This window comes from Cloeon dipterum, chromosome X, assembly GCF_949628265.1.
Source record: "Cloeon dipterum chromosome X, ieCloDipt1.1, whole genome shotgun sequence".
NCBI classification, from domain to species: domain Eukaryota; kingdom Metazoa; phylum Arthropoda; class Insecta; order Ephemeroptera; family Baetidae; genus Cloeon; species Cloeon dipterum.
The window spans coordinates 30,060,183-30,076,798 of NC_088790.1; the positions used below are offsets into that span (position 1 = coordinate 30,060,183).

At 38.6% G+C, this 16,616-nt stretch overlaps 3 protein-coding genes across 3 annotated transcripts in view; all 3 read left to right on the forward strand.

The window, feature by feature from the left end:
• Positions 1-16,616, forward strand: part of LOC135947359 (Ig-like and fibronectin type-III domain-containing protein 1) — a 138,181-nt gene that overhangs the window by 43,510 nt on the left and 78,055 nt on the right. The window lies entirely within an intron of this gene.
• The window catches only part of tun (tungus), a 153,715-nt gene that overhangs the window by 5,949 nt on the left and 131,150 nt on the right, over positions 1-16,616 (forward strand). The window lies entirely within an intron of this gene.
• Positions 9,782-12,060, forward strand: LOC135947364 (uncharacterized). The gene is made up of 4 exons (XM_065496190.1): positions 9,782-10,071; positions 11,558-11,626; positions 11,711-11,800; positions 11,857-12,060. Exons 1-4 carry the CDS (start codon positions 9,808-9,810, stop codon positions 11,908-11,910), a joined length of 477 nt encoding a protein of 158 aa, XP_065352262.1. The 5' UTR covers positions 9,782-9,807; the 3' UTR covers positions 11,911-12,060.

Here is a 16,616-nt window from a genome sequence, read left to right on the forward strand (position 1 = left end):
CGTGCCAAACAAGCACACATTATTTATGTGGAAATTTTATGCCATCGCACACACAGACCAGACGCCGATCTGGAAACTGATTTTGAGCTTTCTCACACCCATAGAAAAATTAAATTTCGGTTTTGACGATTTTCAGCAAGCAGACTCGGAAAGTGCAAAGCCGAAAATTGTTTTATTTTTTGTTAAAATTCGACGGATTGATGGATTTCAGGTTATGAGGTCTCAAAAGAATCGTCTTGACGTGACCTACCAACTGATATACCCTGTTGACCTTTTTCAGGGTACCGTGCAACCTGAGATCCACTCCCAGGTCGGTTTTCAATGATTTTTCAAAGTTTTGGAGCACATCTGACGATACTTGGCGAAGATTTTTAACCTTCGCCTGTCAATGACCTTCCTCAGGACCAGTAACCTGCTTTTTGGCCACTTTTCGCAATTTTTCCATTGCCGCCGACTATTTTGACGCGCACAAGGCGCTATAATTATGCAATGTCGTTAACACGGTTTTAATTTTCTAATAATTAAACAGCTTGATAGATTTCAAATCACAAAATCTTAGACGAAAGGTCTCGCCAAGCCCTACCACCTGACCTACCCTGACGATCTTTTTCAGGGCATCGCACCCTGAGATCGGTCTCGGGGCCAATTTTCTCGATTTTTCCGTCGCCGCCACACCTTTTGCCAACTTTAATTTGGCAAAAAATCGACCGGCACCAAACGTCAAGTGCGAAAAGTGCTTGTAAAACCACAGGAATTCCTTAGAAATTGTTTATTTTATTTAAATTTTGAGGAAAAAATGTATTTAAATTGCTCCAAGCTTATAAAAGTTTCACTTATGCTGGAAAATAATTCAAACAGTCAAGGTAAATTTTTTTTACAAAATTTAAAATGAAAAAAAACTGACAACAAGCAATTTTTTTAGCCTTTGGTGATTTTCTGGGCAAGAACCGACCATCAGGAACCTTCCGGATAATTTAAAAAACTACAAATTCGTCTTCTTATGCAGAATCTGCTTTTTAAAAGTCAACACAACTGATTGAAATCTGTCATCAGAATTTAATCCTCTAAGGATTTTCCCTCTTCACCTTAAAATTAAATAAATCCTCCTGTTGATCTTACTTATAAGCATTTTATTCAAAGATTTCACAATCCCAGGTACTCCCACTGATCCAAATATGGAGCAAACCCAGAGTGCAGAGTGAATAAAATAAAACTCGTTTCACTTAATATTCCAAGTGCAGAAAAATTGGATTCCTTCACGCAGCTGAACACAACTCGCGTACAATCAGAGAACATCTCGTTAAGGGAGAGTGTGCAACCGCATCTTCAATCATCTCACTCCCATTGGCGCGAAACGCGTTTTGCAGAAAAAATGCAGCTGCTGCACGATGCACGACAATCAGCCGGTCGCATTGTACGAAGAGCACAGAGAGTGCGAATACCGCTCGACTGCACATTTGAGCCACCATCGCGCGGTACAAATTGCACTCACACATACAAACCACTCGTTTGCCGGCCGCGTGTCCTTCGCACTGAACAGAACAGAACAGAACCAGTCCCCGCGGGTGCAATTTTTGCACCAAGAGCACTTTGTCCGGCGTTCGTATATAGATGCACTCTCTGGGGTGCCGCACTGTGTCCTGAAAGAAGGGAATATATTATGCAAACTTTTGCTGGATTACTCGTAATGAATTATTTGGTTTGATGGAATTTTTCTAGCTTTTTTAACTGACGAACGTGTAATAAATTAATTTCTTCTAAAATACCAGTTTCTATTCATTCAGCTAAATAAAATTAAATGTTAGCCGCAAAATGAAAGCAATTCAGGATGAACCAGAAAAATCTTCCAGCAATAATTAGGATCTATCCTTTCTTCTCAAAATTTAATTCCAAAATTCCTGTATAAATTACAGTTTTATGTAAAATGTTGCAAAATTTAAATCTAAAATTGACTTCATTTTTGTCAGAAATTATTTACCTCAAAAAAGATTGCCAGAGATTTACACAGAGATGTTCAGATGCTTAAATTAACTTTTTTATGATTGTTTGAATATTGGCCCATTTTGAAGCTGCGCAGTAAACTTGTGCGCATCTTAAGAATGCGCAGTATGTTCAGATCGCTTCTTCATCTCACAGAGAGGCTGAAACTCATCACTGCGCATGCGTGATCCACATTAAAACCTTCTGCGCAGTCGTAATTCCCACCGGGGTCCGGGTTGCGATCTGGGTTGGTTCCCGCCGATCAGAAGTCAATATGGCGTCGAAGTAATGGATGCCAATCAGGAGACAGTCCAGCGGCCAATCAGAAGCGTCAAAAAAGAGGCGTGCCGACCTAATAATTTAATTTCCGCGTATTTTGTTACATTTCCATTAACCTGAAGTGCCATCTAACGGTCGATTCGCCAATTACCGACTTAATTAGCCGTTAGTAAAGAAATAACAACAAAAATATTCATTGTGCCGAAGCCATTTTCATGATAAATTTTGCAAACCTAATTAATTTCCCGCCGCGAATCCGGCCCCCGGTGGTTAAAACCATAAAATTGTTGCAAAAATCGTTTGAAAGTTAATTTACTGAACCCGGCTATGAAATAAATCGTCTTTTCTGTCAGGGTGGAAGAAAAAATTTATCCTTCGCCAAACTGCAAATTGCGGATTAAACTTTTTCTCTGCGACATTTTGATGGCAGCCATCATCGAGTCCATCTGGGGAGAGAAAAAGATGAAAGTCCTCCCCGAGCTCATTTGTCCGCGCGCCTTCTTTCCTCTTTCGCCGATTCATCGCCATCGGGGGGTGAGGGTGGTGGAAAAACGCGCGTTTGCATGAAAGAAGCAGCGAGGATGCATATCCGTCGGGGGGAGGAGGAGAAAAGTGCAAGGCTGACCCAAATAATGCAGTGATGGATGCAGGCAATGTGTGGGACACGACTGGCGCGCCGGTTGCATAAGCACGCTCCCTCCAGGCGCTTCCATTAATTTTTCCTTCGGCTGGCGTATCGTGGTTGCCACGCAGATATTAATCAATCATGCGGCCGGCGACAGAAAAAGATATTCGCGCCGGGTTATTGGTGTCGTAAATAAATTTCGGTCGCCCCCTTTTGCCCTATTTGCCGCGTCCCTCTCGCAGAATCAACAGTGCGGTGACGTTGCCTTCGTTGCTGCTCCCCCAGCAGGGCCCGTCCATAAATTACAAATAATAGAATGTTGGCTCGATATTTTTTTTAGGAAAATCAAATTGGGAAGCAGAGGAATAGACAGCCTTTTTGGCTAGCTAAAAGCAATTTCAGGGAAATTCTTATCAGTATCAAACGTAAAATTAAATCGGCTTGGAAAATTAATCTTGAAAATACCTTTCAGCACGACGAATATTTTTGTTTTTGTTTCTTTACTAACAGCAGATTTTAGCCCAGTAATTGGCGAATCAACCGTTAGATGGCACATCAGGCTAATGGAAATGTAACAAAAAACGCGGGAATGAAATTATTAGGTCGGCACGCCTCTTTTTCGACGCTTCTGATTGGCCGCTGGACTGTCTCCTGATTGGCTTCCATTATTTCGACGCCATACTGACTTCTGACTGGCGGGAACCGACACATATCACAACTTGGCGCCCAATGGTTAATTTATAATTAATTTCCATTGAGAAAAGGAAAAAATGTGTATTAAAATATTTTTTTATACATTTTTTCCAAATAATGTCAATACCAAATTTTGTATTCGAGTTTTTACTGTCAGATTAGTATTAATTGCACAACGATTAAACCTACATCTCCAGTACTTCCACAAATATTTTTCGTTTTTCATTAGCATCTTGATATTTTTTCTGCTATACCCAAATTAATTTGTTTATGTGCTATTTTTGAGACATTTGTAAAAATTAAAATTTTTTGGTCCTGATGAAATTTACGGGTTAAAAAAACTAGCATTAATTCTAAAATTATAAAAAATATTGGTAATTGGAAGACGAACAACCCTCTAATTGGAGTAAAATTCCCGTCCTTTTGCTCATAGGGCATAGCGTGCGGCGGCGGTAAAAACCATTTGAAATGACTAAATGGCCATCCCATTCCCATTCCCTCACAGAGAGAGCAGCATTCAATTTTGAGCGATATGCAGTGCCTTGCTTGCGCTGCGGGTGAATTACAAACAAAACTTTTAATGCGAAAACTTTTTGCTCGTGCGAGTGTGGAGAGTGCTTGTTTGCCGGCGTTTCGTGCAAATAACCGCGGTAAATATTGCTGTCTATTTATCTTCATAAAGCACAGCTACAAACGGAATTACAAAGTAAGTTTAAGAACAGCCCTCGGGCAATATCATATCTCGCGTGTGCATTACTTTTCAGACTCAGACGCCAACCGAAATGTAGAGTATAATTGAAGGGTAGCGTGACTCGTGTTCTCGGTTAATTTCGTTGACCCAATTAAATAGATTTATATGAAAGCTTATATAATATATAATACTGAAGTTGTTGTAGAATCATTTTTCTATAATCTGCTATTAATTGCAGCTAATAATTAATTAATTTTCAATACTTCCTGGCCACAGAATATTAAACAACATGAATTCATTAGTTTTTACTTGAAAAAAATGTAACAAATTTAATTATTCCATCCAGAAATTTACATAAATTGGAAAAACAAGTTAGAATAATTTAAAAATAAAATACTTTAATCATTATAAGGGTCCAGGTGTGCGATAAAATTGGTTCTCACTGCGCAGATCCAAGATGGCGTCTGAATCTGGGAAACAAAAAGCTCTCTTTGGACTGCCGTGCGAGTGCCAAGAGTTTGTTTTTGCGATCCAAAAGACACAATTAGTTAAATCACAAAAATGACCAAAACTTGCTTCTTTTCCCGCATTTTCACGTCATTCTCCACCGAACGCCATATCTGCGCGTCGCACGAATCCGGTCCCCGCTGAATATAACCTAATACCGAGCAGGTTGGCGTTCGATCAATATCGCACGATTGGAGATTGTTTGAATATTAGTGCCAGAGGCAGTGGCTATAGTCAATTCACGTGTCAATTAATGCGGTAATGTAATTACGATCTCGATACAACATTCGCGTTCCACTCGGCTGCTCTCACGGCGAGTAATGGAATTGATTTTTGCATCTCTGGTTCTATTTCTGAACTATAATTAGAATTTCTCCTACCTACCACCTCTGAAGTCAACTTATCGCATGAAAATAAAATTTTCGCTTGGAAAGAGTCGTTTAACTTTTCTTAACTGGTGTCTGCTTACAACTGAAGCCTTTAGTTTTAATCAAGTGAGCCTCTTTTGCAAAGCGGGGCTTCACTTGTAAGCTTAGAAGTTTTGAAGAGCAAAAATGGCTTACGTTTATGAAGCTGATTTTATAATATTGTACAAGAACTTATCTTATTATGTTTTGGTTTGTGATCTGCTGGCGAAGTAGTTGTATAATTTATATATATTTTTAGTAAGAGACTTTTGCTAGTCAGTATGGATGGGTACACTTTCCAGTTTTATATTTATTTACTCAATTTATCTCTTAATATTTTAAAAAATAGGGAAGAACAGGGAATTTTTCGAAATATGAAGTTTGTGGAAGTGTGTATTTTTTCCTTAATTTTATAACGGAGAATTAGGTAAATTATATCAATAAAAAGTTGAAAATCTGTCTAATTAAAGGAATATTTAAGTTTTTAAAAATAAATCAAGTTAAATGTGATTTTGAATTTAATTTTGAAATTTAGAAAATGGGCTTAAAAGATGTCCCATGACTAGTCTGAACTTTGCAGAAAACTTTAAAGTGATAGATTTTTTTTTGTTTTTAATGGAATTCACTATGAGACTCGAAAAAAGTAGAATTTTTCAACTTTTGTTATAATTGCAACTCCAAAACTCGGGTTCTAACCATCAGAATTGTAAAAACTACCCACCGTTGGACTCGTCTCGACCTCCTCTGACCAGTTGAAGGGTTTTGAGGTGCTTAGTCTCTACCCCTAAGTTGCTATACTTCATCAGCCCCTAAAAAATTAAAAAAAAAATTCTCTATTTTTTAATAATTATTGACATTTAACTTTAAAATAATTGTCATTTTAGTTTTAAAAAAGGGGAGGGATGTTAATTTGGAAGGAATTTGGGACAATTTTAATTTTTTTAAGCCCAGGGAAAGCAAGCTAAAAATTTTATTAGCAATTTTGTGGCAATGGGGTTGAAAGGGGATGGAAGTAAGCACCCTCTAAACACTTTGGCTGGTTAGTGGAGGTTGAGACGAGTCTAACGGTGGGTAGTTTTTAAATTTCTGATGGTTAGAACTCGAGATTTGGAGCTGCAAAAATAACGAAATTTGATTATTTCTTATTTTTTTCGTTTTTTTGGGTTTTTTGCACCTCCAAATCTCGGGTTCTAAGCATCACAATTGCAAAAACTACCAACCATTGGACTCATCTTTACCTCTTCTGAGTAGCTAAAGGGTTTAGGGGTGGTTTCTTTCCACCCCTAAGTTTCCATACAGATTTAAAGATGCAACAGTGAGCAGCGCCAGGAACGGTGGTCGCTTTTTATCAAAATTGAAGCAATGGGGATGAAAGGGGGTGGGTTTATACACCCCCTAAACCCTTCAAATCCTCAGAGGAGGTCAAGAAGAGTCTAACGGTGGGTAGTTTTTGCAATTCTGATGGTTAAAACCTGAGATTAGGCGGTGCGAAGAACGCAAAAAATAAAAAAATTTCAAGTGAAAAATCGCTAAAACTAAAAATGAAATTTTCAGCCTTGCAAAAGTGGTGAACTCTGAACAAGAACTATAAAATACATAACATTTTCAAACTCTGACCTCAAATTAGACATAATAATTTTACCAAAACTTTTTGTGACATTTGTGACACATTGATGTAAAAGTTTTTAACGACGCTCAATTAGGAAAATGGCCCGCTGACGACGGTGGCGGCCACTTATCATTATTAAGACCCAACATTCGGTAGAATGAGCTTCAGGCTGGTCCACTTCCTGTGCAAAATCACCTGCGTGATGCCCTTGAAACGCGACCAAAAGGGCCACTTCGCCGAGGACCCTGTCCTGCTCGGGTGGAGCCTCTTCTGCATGTTCCTGGCGGCTGCGGAGTCGGTCTACTCGTGTTACGGCCTTTTGCGAGACGTGGTCAGCCACTCGACGCCGCACCACGGCGACCGAGTCGGAAACATGCTCTCGGTGATCGCCAAACTGGTCACCCTGGCCCAGATCTGCGCCATCACGGCAAAACTGATCCTCGGCCGCAGGGAACTGGCCCGTCTGACCAACCTGCTCGTCCAGGTCAGGGCGCGCTTGGTGAACACTCAGAAATTCAGTTTCGAGGTTTTTGTCACTTGCGTCGTGATGACTGCGGCCACGTTCGCCACCTTTGTGGCCTACGTGCAGGTGCAGGACCTCGAAGACTTTACTGGTTGGACGCTGACGGCCGCTGTTCTCGAGCCGCTCGTGAAATGCGTCAGCTGCTTCGTCCTGTCCGGCGTCAACCTCCAATTTTGGGGGTTTTGTCAGGTAATTTTTGAGTTTTTAGGAGCAGCCATTGATTTATTTAAGTGGAATGATAGTGATTTTTTTATTTAAATAAAAAGTTAACCCTAACCGACAAATTTTTTCATATATTTCTCACCGAAAGTGGCTCAAAATCCAATTTTGCGAATTTTACCGGTTACGCCCTATTTTTTGAGCAATTGAAATTAATGGCTTCCGGGTTGAGAAAATTTAATAGTGAGAAGGAAAAAAATACTTTTGAGTCTTAAAAGTTATTTTTTATTTTTTTAAAAATTGCAGATTTTCAAAAGGGGTGTGTGTTTGGTCTGATTAAAATTCAGCAGTTGATAGTAGCGTGAAAAACTGCCTAAATTCAGAAAGCTGATTTCATTTCCAGTTTTATTTCCAAGGAGTAAATATTTCTCAAATTTTCACACAAAATTCATCTGGAAATTTCAAATGGACTTTTTTTGGGAAAAATCAAATTTATTAAGTTCACTAATTCGAGAATCATCTCAGAAAAACATTTTTTTCATTTAATTAATTTCTACGTTTTTTTAGAGATGATCAGAGGTAAATAAGATCTAATTTGTATATGTTATCCATCATTCACTTTGATAAATATCAATAATTTTAAAAAATTCCAATCTTATGAAGATTGAACACCTTGAAATAAAATTAATATTGAGTCTTAAGTAAAAATTTAAAATGTTTGGAAAATTTAAATCTTTTGAGATTTAATTATTAAAAGAAAAGAAATTCATGAGAAAATTGCATTTCCATTAAATATGATTGAGTCTTATTTTTATAAAATATTCTTAGTTCAGTAGAATGACGATTAGACCTAAATACGAAATAATTAATTGACCTATGAGATAAACTCTTTGCTCTAAATTTTGAGTACTGTGGTGGACATTAATTATTTTTTGTTCCTTTGTTCTGTTTGCTTCTACGAAAAACTTTTGACTGGCGAAAATTGCTTGTGACAAATGGAAGCCATAAAAAAACCAATTTTTTAACATAATGTTGACCATAAACATTGTTAGAGGCAACGGTGCTTTCTGCTTTGTGTTCATTTCAGGTTTTGATATTTCAAAGCCAACACATTTTCACTTCAAAATGTTGTTACAAACGAAAATAAATTTTTTCAAAATGGTAAATTTTTTTAAACGTCAAATTTTGATATAGAATTGTCTATAACATGGTCTAAAATAGACGGGCTAAACTATGGAAATTTGTTGTTAATACGTTTTTAAAATAGGCAAAATCGTAATGTGTCTGCAATTCACCAGTTGCATAAACCATAAGTGTTTGAAGCCGCCAACAGATGGCGCCACCGTAGACTTTCGATTTTAAGGCATTTCCGCTGCGATTTCAGACTCAATCTAGCTACTGTGCATTCTTCAATAATTTTCCAATTTTTTGACGTGCTGAAAACCTAAATCGGTTCAGCCAATCGCCGTAGAATCGTGAAAAACTATTTTTTGAAATAAAAAAATCTTTTCCAACGTTTCTACGGCGAATGGCTGAACCAATTTTGGTTTTCAGCACGTCAAAAATTAGCAAATTAATTAAAAAAAGCAAAATAGCTAGATTGAGTCTGAAATCGCAGCGGAAATGCCTTAAAACCACTTAAAACAAAATTTTTAAAAAAGTCTGTGGTTGCGCCATCTGTTGGCGGCTTTAATAACTAAGGGTTTATGCAACTGGTCAATTAATTTAAGAATGAAAATACTTGACGGTTAACAATAGAAAACGGCTAGACTCTTTCACTGCACAATTTTTTACAATTGATAGCATAATTAAAATTTCAATTTATGGATTGTAAATTTACTGCACAATTACTGTATTTGATTAACCAATAATTATCGGGTTGAAAGTGCTATGCAAGCAAGAGAGCAAGTTGCGGTATTTATATATATATTTTGTAAATCTCATGACAAACATTTCTTCTTGAATAAAATTTGAGCGAAATATATTTATCAAATTTAAAAATTGTAATGCTAAAAACCAAGTTAAATATTTAATCAAACTTGCAACCAAAGTTTCAAATTGATACATATAAAAAATTAGTTTATTACTCTATTATTTGCCTTACAATTTGACAAAGAGCCAAAGCGGCCGTTTGAACCAGCAACGACCTCTAATTGATCATCCCACTTGAATAATTATCGGTCAGCACTAATTACCCGATCACTCTATATACATATAATCGATTGACAGGTCATGAGAGAGGGATACACAGAGATAAACAAGCAATTATTGGGCCTGGACGCGGGCCTCAAAGGGAAGCAGCAGCAGCGGAGCCGCAAGCAAATACTGGCCAGCATGTCCGAGCTGCGGGGCTGTCGGAGCCGTTTGTGCGACGCCGTCGAACAACTCAACCAACTGTTCGGCATGTGCGTGCTGCTCGCCCTGCTCTTTTACAACATCTACGTGCACGTTGTCGTCTATTTGGTGCTCACCCGCTTGATAGACTTCATTTACGACTCGTCCAACGAGGTCAACTTGAACACCACCCTCGTCTGGCTGGCAATTGATGTTTTCTTCGTCGCCACCTATTTTCACGGATGCATCACAACGTCCCTTGAGGTTTGAACAAAATTTATTTGATCTACTCAATTTAAAAACGATATTTTTTAAATTTATTTTTATGCAATCAACGGGGGCCAGATGTGCGATAAAATTGGTTTGCACTGCGCAGATCCAAGATGGCGTCTGAATGTGGGAAAGAAAAAGCTCTCTTTGGATTGCCGTACGAGTGTCGAGAGTTTATTTTTACGATCCAAAAGACACAATTAGTTAAATCACAAAAATGACCAAAACTTGCTTCTTTTCCCGCATTTTCACGTGACGGTTTTTCGCGCCATTTTCAACCGGACGCCATATCTGCGTGTCGCACGAATCTGGTCCCTGCTGTTTCCTTTTGACTTTTGAGGTTTTCTGAATTAAAAAATACTTTTCTAGATTTTTTTATGTGCGTGAAACCAAAATGTTCGGCGTCGAAACAGCCGGAAAGGGGGGCGTGACCGACGGAATACAATATGGCGGCACGGATACGGCAGGAATAATCGTGCACTGCTCGCTGCTCATAGGGGGCGTGGTCCTCTGCCATATATTGTATTCCCTCGGTTACGCCCCCCTCTTTGATGGCCGATTTCGGCTGTTTCGTCGTCGCAAATTTCGGTTTCACGCACATAAAAAAATCGGCCAGCAAATCTAGTATTTTTAATACCAAAAACCCGGTCGAAGGAAACATCCCTATTGTTTGAAGTGGATCGATAAAGGGCGACAATTGAAAATAATTCGAATTGTTGGATACAATAAATAATTTTTTTGTTCTACAATTTGCAATAAACACTCTAATATTTTGAATTTTTACCAAAATTTCCAGTTCTTGACCACATTTTCTTGGCAGCTTTTGATTCCTCTCATCGAAATCTGTCCAACAACGTATGAGACATTTTAGGGAAACTCTTTTTTAGTGAAATAAAATATGATTTCAAGTAAGGAGACACTCGTCACAATTTGAAAAGCAGGCCAACTTTACAGACACTTTTTTCAAAAATTTACAAGGCTACTTTGGTCAATTTTGGCTTCAACTAAAAATTGAATTCCAGTTTATAACGAATTAAATTGGTATATGCTTTAAGGCTAAAGCCAAAATGTGAGCAAATATTTATCTTTCCTTATTTAAAGACTAATATTTATGTTAATTTTTATTTTTTACCATTTTATGAATAATTCGAATTAATCAAAAAAATTAAACTGACTCTTTGAAATCTCAAAAGTATAAATTTTGAAGCCTGGGGATTTTCTTCATTTCAATTTAAATGTTAATTCATATTGGAGTATGATCGCACTATGCGTAATTGCGTATCCTATCTTTTATATATTTTTTGATCATTTTTCCAAAAAATCTCTAAATTCACGAAGAATCTGCAGTGCTTAATAAATCTGTCCTAACTTTTTAACTTCCAGACTGAAATAAAAGAATTTTAGAAAGAGAAAAGCGCCTTTATCGTTTTTGCGCTCGTCGCGGTGGGCGAGTGAAAATTTATTGGGCCGTGTGTTGCAGGTGGAAAAAACGTCGGCAATCCTGAGCAATATGTCACACTCAGTACCGAGTGGCAGGCTGCGGGAAAACGTGAGCAAAACAAGTCGTTCTCTACGCCGCACACAACGAGAATACTTTTCCATTTATTTTATTTTTTTGTTTCATTCGCCGCAGGTTTATTGGTTCTTGACGGAAGTGAATTCGAGGCCAATTATTTTCTCGGCTTACGGCGTTTTCCGCATTGATCTGCCGCTGCTTTTTGTGGTGAGTGTCAGTCGTCGAGAAAAGCTGGTAGCTGGTCATTAAGAAAGTTTTTGCAGTCGATCGCGTCGTGCGCTGTCAACATGGCCATTCTGCTGCAGAACGCGGATTGAACGACCTGTTCGACGCCAGAAATCAAAAATATAATTCCTTCCATCCAATTTATTCATGTATTCGAACGAGCAAATTAATATTTATGTGCGTTTAATTCGCGGACGTGAAAAATTGGACCAAACTCGTGCATATTGAGTGGCGGAGGGACCGACGCACAACACAACAAACGACCGCGCGCTCACCAACAAAACAACCAACCCTTTTTTTATATTTTATCTCTCTGTTTCTGCGGCGTGCGTGTGCAGCACAAACAATCTGCTAGCTGGCAAAATGTCGACAATTCCTTACGATATGAATAAAACATAAAGCGCCGCGCGCGCGGACGATTCTTTCTTTTTGCCTAGCTCTCTCTCGTTTCTTGCCTTCCACTCATATTTTTTCTCTAGGCCTCTCTTTTCCATTTCGAGATGCAAAATACGTTATGCTCGGCTAACCAATCATGTCGCGCCGAGCAGCTTGTTCGCATTTTAAACGCCCTTTGATGTTTGCAAAGTTCTTTTATACGGCTCCATAAAATCGCATTGCCACCCTAGCTGCCTTCTGACGCGATAGATTTATTCTCGAAAAGGGATGGGAAAAAATGGGGTGCTCCAAATTCCCCTACCAACAGATGTTGCCACCGTTTACTTAGGATTATTTTCAAGAACCTGCAAAATTTATTAAAATTTGTAAATTAACCAAAATTCTACATAATTATTCGTTCGTTAAAAATGGAGTTTGAAACCCGAATTGCTCTAATTGACCAGTTGCATAAGCCCTTAGTTATTGAAGCCGCCAACAGATGGCGCAACCACAGACTTTCTTAAAATTTTGTTTTGAGCGGTTTTTAAGGCATTTCCGCTGCGATTTCAGACTCAATCTAGCTATTTTGCTTTTTTTTAAATTAATTTGCTTTCTTTTGACGTGCTGAAAACCAAAATCAGTTCAGCCATTCGCCGTAGAAACGTTGGAAAATATTTTTTTATTTCAAAAAATAGTTTTTCACCATTCTACGGCGATTGGCTGAACCGATTTTGGTTTTCAGCACGTCAAAAAATAGCAAATTAATTGAAGAATGCACAGTAGCTAGATTGAGTCTGAAATCGCAGCGGAAGTGCCTTAAAATCGAAAGTCTACGGTGGCGCCATCTGTTGGCGGCTTCGAACTCTTAGGGTTTATGCAACTGGTGAATTTTGATCGTTATTTGCCGGAAATTACAAAAATTAAAATAAATTTCTTCTCCGTCTGAATAATTTTTAGGTGTGTCTATTTCGTCATAAGCCAATAAATCCAATACAACGGATTTGCTCAAAGTGAAAAAGAAAAAAATGGCACGATCCGAGTGGCTGGCAAGCTGTGGCTTTTCCTGCTAAAAGGGCCGTCCGATTTGATTCGCCTTTTCGCCGCTTCTTTGTGTCGGCGGCTCTCGGCCCTCGGCTGGCTGCAAATCGGAGTCAATCTTCAGGTGAATGCGAGTGGAAGCTAGGCGGTTGAGTGTGCGTCTAGATAAATTATTGCACCCTCCAGCGCAGTTCCACCCGTGCTATGGCAGAATGCGGGCCCAAATGGACGCGGAGGCGCTTTATAAAACTGCTGAGAGACCGAAATTATCCCCTGCGCTCGACCGCACCGACGAACGAATGCGCGCCGCTCGACAGGAAAGAAAGCGAATTGTTTGTTCTGTTGTTTGTTTGTTTGCTCTCTTGTTGATAAGGGAATTTGTTATCTCACCTGCAGGGAAAAAAGGAGAAGAAGCCGCGGCATTTTCACTTAGTGACTGATGTTATTTTGTTAATTTATCAAAATTTATAAGGAATTCACCAGTTGCGTAAGCTCTTATAGTATTTGAAGCCACCAACAGATGGCGCCACAGTATACTTCAGTGATAAATTTAATTTTAAGGCGCTTTCGCTGTGATTTCAGACTCAATCCTGCCACTGTGCATTTTTCACTTAATTTTTTTTCTTTTGACATGCTGAAAACCAAAATCGGCTCAGCCAATCGCCGTAGGATCGTGAAAAACTATTTTTTTTAAATATAAAATATTTTCCAACGATTCTACGGTGATGGGCTCGACTGATTTTGGTTTTCAGCACGTCAAAAGAAAAAAAAATTAAGTGAAAAATGCAAAGTGGTAGGATTGAGTCTGAAATCGCAGCGCAAATGCCTTAAAATTAAATTTATTGCGAAAGTATACGGTGGCGCCATCTGTTGGTGGCTTCAAATACTAATTGCTTATACAATTGGTGGATTTAGACGATTTTAAAAATGGTTTAATGTCTCAAAATAATTATTTGGTGCTTATTTCATCTTCTCATTACAATATAAAGCTAAATAACAATTTAACACCTGCTTTTTTTTAATTTAACTCAAATTTTAACGACCATTTTACAATTTCCCCTTCGTTTTGAACAAAAAAGACAACCGTTAGTTGGTGCAATTGAATAAGAGGATTCAGTCGATCTTTTTTCATTCACTTCAATGTTGAATGGGTTTAATCGCGACCGCAAATCCACCCGACTAATGAGAGTGCCAGCCTTTCCGCACGACTGAAATTCGAAAATTGCGGTGCATTTAACGCGCTGCACTCTGAATTTCCGCTCGGACGATTTTTCAGCGCAGGCACTAATCAAATTAGCCTTGCGCGACTGTCATGTTCGACTGATCGCCGCCGCATTTGAATGAAAATGTCATGTCAAAGTGCCACATGATTATATCGGTGGCGCGACACCAGTGCACAACAAAGTGCCGCGCGGCCGGGTTAATTTAACAGTATATTTATTTTAAAAAGCCCCTCGCCGCTAATATTTGGTTTCCTCGCCGCTCCAATTTACGACGTTTGCGGCCGCAATCAATTCGCCTCTCTGCGTGATTGCACGTGCCGAGCTTCAGCTGCTCAGCCTGTTGGAAAATTGAAATCGGTGGCGTCGCTGGTGGGTGGTTTTTTCCCCCCATCGAAGCCAACTTCAGAGAGCCAGATATCTGCTATGTGTGTTGTGCGTGGGTGGGTGGAAATGTATTTTTTGCCGCTGGATAATTTCAACTGACGCTGACCATCCGCTGAAAATTGATCAAATATAACTTGGCGAGAGCAGGAATTTCCACTACAGGGGATACATACATGAGCAGAAATATGTGGAGGTTTTTTATTGATGCGTGAAAAGGGAGAGTTTCAAGCACAGGGGGATGATCTAAATTGGTTCTCGCCAGTTAGAAGTCAACATGGCATTGAAATAATGGCGGCCAATCAGAAGCGTCGAAAAAGAGGCGTGCCGACCTAATAATTTCATTCCCGCGTATTTTGTTACATTTCCATTGTCCTGATGTGCCATCTAACGGTCAATTCAACCATTATCTGCGTAATCAACTGTTACTAAAGAAATCATATCTTGGGATTTTACATTTTGAAGCTGCGCAGTAAACTTGTGGGCATCTTAAGCATGCGCAGTATGTTCAGATCTTTTCTTAATCTCCCAGGGAAGCTGAAACTCATCACTGCGCATGTGTGACTCAAATTAAAACCTTCTGCGCAGTCGTAATTCCCACCGGGGGCCTGGGTTGCGATCTGAGTTGGTTCCCGCCTGTCAGAAGTCAGTATGGCGTCGAAATAACGGAGGCCAATCAGGAGACAGTCCAAGTCAATTTCATTTTAGGTTTATAACTTTTCCGCTGTACCCTACCAGACGCCATGTCTGCACGTCGCGTGGTTTAAAGATACTACACGTTGTATTTTTTTAAAATTTCAAATAAACAATAATTTAGAGATTATTAATGTGTTTTTGAACTAAAATTAAGTAATTATACTCTTAGCATATACTTTTAGCATTTTTCGTTTTCAAAAACATCCATCATCTTACAAACACATTCATCGATATAACTGAAATCACGTGGAGTCGATAGGCATGGCAGGAGTGGATCTTCAAATTGATTTCTTTCTCCGAATCTAGAAATAGAAAAAAGGTTTCCATCAAATTATGACAAAAAACCTGCTATTAACTTACTTGAAATCAGTCAATTTCGGAAGAAATGCACCCGCACTCTTCATAACATTAGTCAATGATTTTAATTCGCCTTTATGGATTGGCAAAGTAAAATAGACGTGCAGAGTGTGTAGGTTGTTTAAAATTCTATCATTTTCAATCAAATAATTGAGTACCCAGAGATCTGCTTGGTTGAAGATCTTCGCTTCTAATATGACTTTTTCAAGTTTTGGTGCCGACAAAATGTCGGACAATACCATAATTTCTGGGATTTCCGAATCAGGAGTGGAATTGTAACTATTTCTTTCAATTCAAAAAAATCAGTTTAGTAATTAATAGGCAAGTCTGATACTTACAAGTAAAATACCCATTCGAGTTCCTTCAGCTCCGCAAAAAAATTAATTTCTGATGATCGCTTTTGTAAACACACGTTGAGCAGTGACAATTTTTCAAGTTTCGGACAGTACTTGAAAATCTTTTCCAGATCTATTGTTGTGTTTAGTTTACCATTGCCCAAATAAAGGGATTGCAGCTTTTGTCCGTAGGCGATCAAATACTTCTCAATATTTACTCTGTTGCCTATAAGATTCATAAGATTCAACAAATGAAGCTGAGTAATATTGTCGAATTTTGGCATCACATCCACAGCCGAATAGGTATAATTCATGCTCTTAACCTTTAAAATTTAAAAAATAGATACTTTAAAGACCGTCTTTGAGGAAGTTTCTTAGCACACCAATCGATTC